This window comes from Bactrocera tryoni, chromosome 2 (assembly GCF_016617805.1).
Source record: "Bactrocera tryoni isolate S06 chromosome 2, CSIRO_BtryS06_freeze2, whole genome shotgun sequence".
In the NCBI taxonomy this organism is placed as follows: domain Eukaryota; kingdom Metazoa; phylum Arthropoda; class Insecta; order Diptera; family Tephritidae; genus Bactrocera; species Bactrocera tryoni.
The window spans coordinates 22,570,272-22,577,209 of NC_052500.1; the positions used below are offsets into that span (position 1 = coordinate 22,570,272).

Sequence of the window (6,938 nt, forward strand, 5' to 3'; positions counted from 1 at the left end):
GAAACAAGCTTTTCAACACTTAAACCTTAACATATAAATTATTGACAATGGAAAATATCTTAAGCATTCCTTTCTGAAAACAGCTGATAAAAAGACGGTTTTTAAACACTTACGAAAAGCTTCACATTTCTTAAAACAACAAACATCGCTTTATTAAATAAATAAATAACTTAAAATTATTAAACATTTTTATTGAGCAACCATAACAAACATCACTCAGTAGAATTTCAATTGAAGTATGTACAATTGTCTTCAATCAGTTTTTCACTGTCACTGATTTGCACGCGAATTCCTTCAGGCATTTCAGTGCTACCAACGCGGATTGGGCGGATTATTGTAGTGTCGCGGATAACCGTAGGCGCCAGCGCCGTTATTATAACCGCCATTATTGTTGTTGTAGTATGGTGCTCGTGGCGGCATATATGGCGGAGGTGGAGGAGGTGGTGGCGGATAGCCGGCAGCATTACCTTGAGTCATAACTACGATCTCAGTCCGAGGCGGCGGCGGCGGTGGAGGAGGCCGATTAAAGAACGCATCGACAATCCCTCCGGGAAAAATATCAATCTCAAAACCTGGACGACGATTGTTATAATAAGCGCGATCGCAATATGGATCTTCATAGTATACTATCGGTGGCGGCATGACACGCAATTAAATTCAATCAAACAATAAGTAAACCAAAAATTCTGCCTTTTAGAGGCGCACTGCAGCGTACGCGATTTGAATGCCAGCAGCTGTCGTTTGCTCTGGGACGTCTATTTGCTGGAAGTGTTGCGTTGAAACTGCCAGTTCAATGGCGTAATTGTTTACATATAACCAAAAGTGTTAAACCACTGATTTGAGGTAGATTACTTAGGTGCAAACCGAAATACGCACAAATAAAAATCGGGGATTCTTGGCGGCATTAATTATGAGTCAGTTTTGGCTGATAAGTTATGTGGCCATGGATGTTGGTTTGTGCGCACCAAATAAGTTTGATAAGGTTAGACAAATTATGCGTGATTACTTTTATCAATGCGAGTGATGGTGATAGCGCGAAATTTTGCATTGAAGCTTAAATAAATGTTAATGGATATTTTCAGGAAGATAAAAAAATAGAAAGAGAAGAACAGTTAGGTGCATTGCTCAACGAATTTTAGGTGCTCTCGTAGAATTTGAAAAAGAGTTGCCAGCTGTTCAACTAATTTCTGTAGTAAGCAACTTCACTTCTCTGGGTGCCAGGCCACAAAGGCATTGAGGGCATTGAAATAGTGGACGAGATTGCCAAGGATGATATTCCGAAATTGGTAATATTTAATGACATGGTAAAGAAAAACAAAAACCGCAATTCCTATTTGCAATCGATAGAAGAGACTGTAGAAATATGACCGGAATACTAACTGCTCACTGTCTGGTAGACTGCAAGGAATGTATAGAGCAAGGCACCAGGGAAATAATGAATCATCTCTTGTGCACTTGACAAAACTATGCTGTATGCATCTGGGGTCCCCACGATATGTTACACTGGAGTGGGTATTGATAGTGAGGTCGCAGAGCAACTGAATTCCATGTGGTATCGCAAAGGACCAAAACTGGTCTATTGGCCTACCAAATTAACCTTACCGAACCTAATGTAAGAAGACTGATGGATATTTATAATTAAAAAAAGTTTGGTGAAATTTTGAAACGGTTTAAATATTTTTTGTATGCTGAGCAAGGTATATTAAATTTGCCACGATGTTTGTAACACCAAAAATGAAACGTCAGAAACATTATAAAATATACAAATATATAAATGATCAGGTTGATGAGCAGAGTCAATTTAGACATGTCTGCCTGTCTGCCCGTCCGTCTGTTCCTCTGTACATCCTTTCATATCTAGAAGCTTCTGATTTGTAGGAACCGTAGGTATCGGACCATTATAATACAAACAGAACCAGCGTAATCATATATTTGAATGGAAAACTGAGTCGATTTAGCCATGTCCGTCTGTCTGTCCGTGTGTCTGTCCTTCCGTCTATTCCTCTGTACGTCCTTTTCTCTTCAAGAAGCTTCTCATTTCTCGGAACCACCAGTAGTAGACCACTATAGTACAAACAGAACAAGCGTGCATGGAAAAAATTTTAATTTTATGAGATATTTTCACGAAATCAGCCATGGATCATTATCTAAAGCAAAAATGCAATCTCAGAAGATCGGATTCCTACAGTGTATAGTTAACGTTTTTTCTTGATTTTCAGTTTTGATGATAAATTCACAGAATTATTGCAATATTGATAAAATTTGTGGGATAAAATATATAATTAAAGATTAAGAAGTCTGAATTTTGGAAGAATTGTTGATTTTTTTCTTCTTAAAACATTTATTCATGACTGCATTCTCAGAATTTCACTTTATTTTAGTTCCACGCATATAATTTGTAGTTATTTTATTATTTTTACAGTCACCTCAGGATTAATACACGTATTTCAAGTTTTAATTATGGGAGAAAATCCCTGAATGAATGAATAACCACATAAGACCACGTTATGATTCGTGCTTATACGCACATTTCAATATAACTTCAACAGGACTAGACAGTTCGGAAACTACTTGAAATGAACATAAAAATGTATATAATTTTTTATCATTTTTAACTTAAAGGTTTGGACATTTTCTGTGCACCAAGCAAAAATCTTAAATCGAATTTAAAGTGTATTGTTTGTATGGACTTATAAGTACATAACTAATTTGCGCATTTATGGACATGTTTATGCATGCATGTATTTGTAATATTGACTTACCTTACCTTGTTGATTTTCCGATCATAAAGCAGTCTCGACATTCGCCATTCACACTGCGCTCCAACAGAAATATGACCTTCAAACGCGCACAAACTTTAACTGAAACTATCACAACACTTTATTCACAAACACTACATAAATTAACTAATTTTAACACAACGCGCACTAACTTACAATTTAAAATTTCACAAAAATATCCACTAAACACTTGAAAACACTTATTTTTTACCATAAAATAATGCGCACTAATTTTCACGTGGAAAAATTGTTTCACTTGATTTCGTTGCACATAAACTGAAGAGCTTATCCGTTATAGATGACATTGATGCTCATTTGCGTTATTCGAGAGCGCATATCCTTCTCATCAGCGCTCAAACACAACTGACATTTCATGAGATAATTAAGTTATTCTATTGTGTACTGTTTCGTTGTGATAAGTTATGAGCGGAGAGGCTCTCGTGATATAATTTACGCGCATGCGATATTTCATTTCAAATGCTCGTTAGCTCATTTGATGCAACTTATTTCAACAAACTCGCATGTGCATAAGCTCGCAGTCTCACGTGGTTTTGTTGTTTTTTGCAGGTATTTGGAACCTAAAAGGATAATAAAAGAATTAGCTTATATCTTCACTTTTAACTGATTAGTTGTTATAGACTCAAGTAAATTATTTTTAAGGTATGTGTGTGCATAATTCATTTCATCACTTTTCGCATGCAATAAAAGCGCTCTCAGAGAACTTAAAATTGAACTAGATATGCACTTACGCATTGACATTTTCTTTTAACTCTTTTAAATATTCAAATTAATGTAAAAATGTAAATTTTAATATAAAAATTTACTAAAGTTCATTCTCGAATGAAAAGCAAAAATACATATAATATAAAAATACAAATAAATATGTGACTTCTGAAAAATTATATATGTAAGTAATATTTTAAAGTTAAAAAAAATTATTGCTTAATAATCGTTCTATTCAATTTGAGCACTTACATATTTCCATAAGGAGCCCTAAAAACAGAAAGTAATTATATATAATAAAAAATTTATTATATTCTTATAAAAAAAATAAAAAAAAAAAAAAAATGGATTTTTATGGAGAAGAGAAGGAGGAGAAGCATAATCCGAAAAATAATCTTGAAGCATCTTTATTGTATGTAGAAATATACTATTGGAAATCCTAGCAATTTTTCTGAAAATGAAAAATGGTTGCCTGACGATCTCTTACAATTGGGTTAATGTCTTGGGTATGAAGCGTGTCAATGTTAGACTCGTATCAAAAGATCTGTATCTTTTGCAAAAACGTCTTCGAATATAAGTAGGTCAGAAAAGAGATGCTTGACTACTTAGCGGAGGACTCTACACTCATAAAACGCAACACTTTTCGTGACCAGACTTATGAATGCTTGGTTTTCGGGGCTGTGGAATCATCGGAATATTTCTTTAAAAATGATGCCGGTGAGAACGTAACCGAGTCATGTTAACCGACTATTTGATGCCTGAAATTGAAACTCATGATCTCGACGGCACTTGGTTTCAACAAGACGGCGCCACTTTCCATGCATCGCATCAATCAGTGGAATTATTGAGAGAATACTTCGTTGAGCAGGTATTAAAGTCTAAAGTCTTGGCGTACAATCCCGTGATTCAGGACTTGGAGCAAAACATCACTCGTGTCATTCCCTAGATACCAGTCGAAATGCTCGAACGAGTCATCGAAAATTGGACTCAACGAACGGATTATCTGAGAGGTAACTACGCCAATATTTGAAGGACATAATCTTCATTCTTTTGAATGATCATAAACATTCCCCATTAAATTTGAAGTTTCTGTGTGTTTTCTTTAAAAAAAAAGTAGGGAACTTTGATTTGGATCACCCTTTAGTATTACAAAAGCTTATAAAACATTCGTTTGCAAGCAAATCTTTGGCCACTTCGTGAAAAAAGCTTTTGATATACATTCTTCTTAGAGTGACCAGAAAAAAGTATTATTTATTTCCTTATCTACTTGTGGGAAAAGCTTTGTTGTTTACTTTACGATATGGCATACTCGGGCATAGATTTTGCACGAAAAGGTGGGTAAAGAAAGCGGAGGAGCTTGAATAAGAATTTAATAAAGGTATTCACGAAACATATGATTGTTTCAGTTACTAGGTTGTACAACTTGGTATTGGGGTTAAATGTAAGTAGTATCTTTTTAGTTCGAACTATATAATATCAAACAGTTTTTTCTTTGTTCTCACGAAAGAGTATGGAAAAGCTTCATACGTATATCTATTATAAAAATGATTTTCAGAGAATTCAACAGTTTAGAGTAGGTCTAATGACAATAGGTGCTTTCATTTTTCAACGAGAAGCTCTAACAAGCATCTACCAGAGTTGTAAACTGTATAGAAAAATAAGAAGCAAATGATCAAATAAAAACTCGACCATATCGATCCACGAAGACGGCTAATGTAAGGTTCAATATCAAATGAGTCCGTGAGTCTGGAGAACTCTTAAAATAAAGAAACAAATATCTAAATCATACATATTTGGTATATAATATATCTCCATCAAATTTATCTAGTCTCAATATAGCCTTAGAGGCTCTATTCAATCGGATTACGCTGGCCTTCACTTAATATCTGTTTAATTCTGCAGAATTACTGCCAATCAAATTCGCTTATTACCTGTAGATAAATATGGAAGTAAACAAAAATTGTTTATAAGCTTTTTATTAAACCCTTGAGCTTGAGCGCCTTCGAAAAACAGAACATACGCTGATTAATTATTTATGAAAATTGATAACTGCAGGCCGATAGCAGCGCAGACACAAATAAACTGTTATATTTTAGCAAAAACTAACATTTCTTATACTTGGTATGGTAAAAAATAAATTTTATTAAAGAATTTCAAGCAATTATAACTAATACACATACATATGTATATAAGTACTATAAAAATGCATATTTCACCACACAAAGTGTCTTACTATATATTTCCTTTAAAACAGCACTTAAACACTAAATTGTTCCAATTGACTTCTACCGAATTTCTCAATAACGCGGCGGATTGTGGTAGTGTGAATCAGGCCCCGGTGGTGGCGGTGGATAGTAACCACCGCCGTATGGTGGCGGTGGCGGTGGCGGCTGTGGCTGCCCTGGTACTACCACAACGACCGGCTGGCTGGGCGGTGGCGGCGGCGGCGGTGAGTGATGGTGGTGGTGATGGTGATGATGGCGTCGTCGCCACGGTGGTATAATTTCCACTTTAACTAATGGTCGCCGTGGTGGTCCCGGTGGCGGTCCAGGTGGTCCGCCGTGTGGTGGTGGTGGTGGCGGTGCCATTACACTAATCAATCTCTCTTACAAACGTTGGAGTGCTGTTTCGGCTTAATTGAATTGCTCGACCAGGTCTAATGCTACGTCTTAATTTGCCGCTGTCCGGTGACTTACTGTGTATGTCAGCTAATGATAAATGAAGTAGCGTCTACTCATTAGAGTTGGTCGCAATGCGTTCGCTATGTTCGCAGTTAGTTATCGTTGTGACACCTGTGTATGGGCTATATGTGAAATCAATAATCGTAAATTCAGAGATTACTTATCGCAGTGCTGTGTGCGTTGCATTGCGCAGAGGTGTTGTAAAGATAAGCGCTGTGGCGGTGATAAAATGGTGTGCCAGTACTATTACAATTGTGTGTTGCTGTTGTTGTTGTGGCTTCAGCAGTTGTGGATAATATAGTGGGGTGGATCTGTGCATGTACGCATATGTGGATTAGGCTTTTATGGAAAGCACTTTTATTGATGACTCAGTTTCAAAAACTTGTTGTTGAACTATGAATTGCAATTCTCAAACGGGTGCTTTTTGCACAGTTTTGTTTACGGCGAAATACAAACTCCTACAGTGGGATGAAATTGCGTTGTAAAATGTCAGTAAGCACCACCATCGGCTCAAACAGAAAGGGAAGTGTTTTTCCGAGCTGTCTTATGGGTTATTATCACTACTGAATTTGAAAGAATACCTTACGCCAACGCATTTTCCAATCCCCGAAATAGTTGTTAAAGTCAATGTTTATTGTCTGCAATTGACTCAAAACGGTTTCCTCGGAGCGGTCTTTTGAAATTCCAGAAGTCACAGGGAGCTAAATCAGACGAATACTGTGGTTATGGCACGATATTGGTTAAAAATATGTTG

At 36.3% G+C, this 6,938-nt stretch overlaps 2 protein-coding genes across 2 annotated transcripts; both read right to left on the bottom strand.

Moving 5' to 3' along the window:
• Positions 1 to 309: 309 nt before the first annotated feature.
• On the bottom strand, positions 310 to 642 carry LOC120767699 (splicing factor 1-like). Its single transcript, XM_040093895.1, has one exon. It carries the CDS (start codon positions 640 to 642, stop codon positions 310 to 312), a length of 333 nt encoding a protein of 110 aa, XP_039949829.1.
• Positions 643 to 5,682: 5,040 nt separating this feature from the next.
• Positions 5,683 to 6,280, bottom strand: LOC120767421 (leucine-rich repeat extensin-like protein 3). The gene has a single exon (XM_040093464.1). It carries the CDS (start codon positions 6,089 to 6,091, stop codon positions 5,801 to 5,803), a length of 291 nt encoding a protein of 96 aa, XP_039949398.1. The 5' UTR covers positions 6,092 to 6,280; the 3' UTR covers positions 5,683 to 5,800.
• Positions 6,281 to 6,938: the final 658 nt, after the last annotated feature.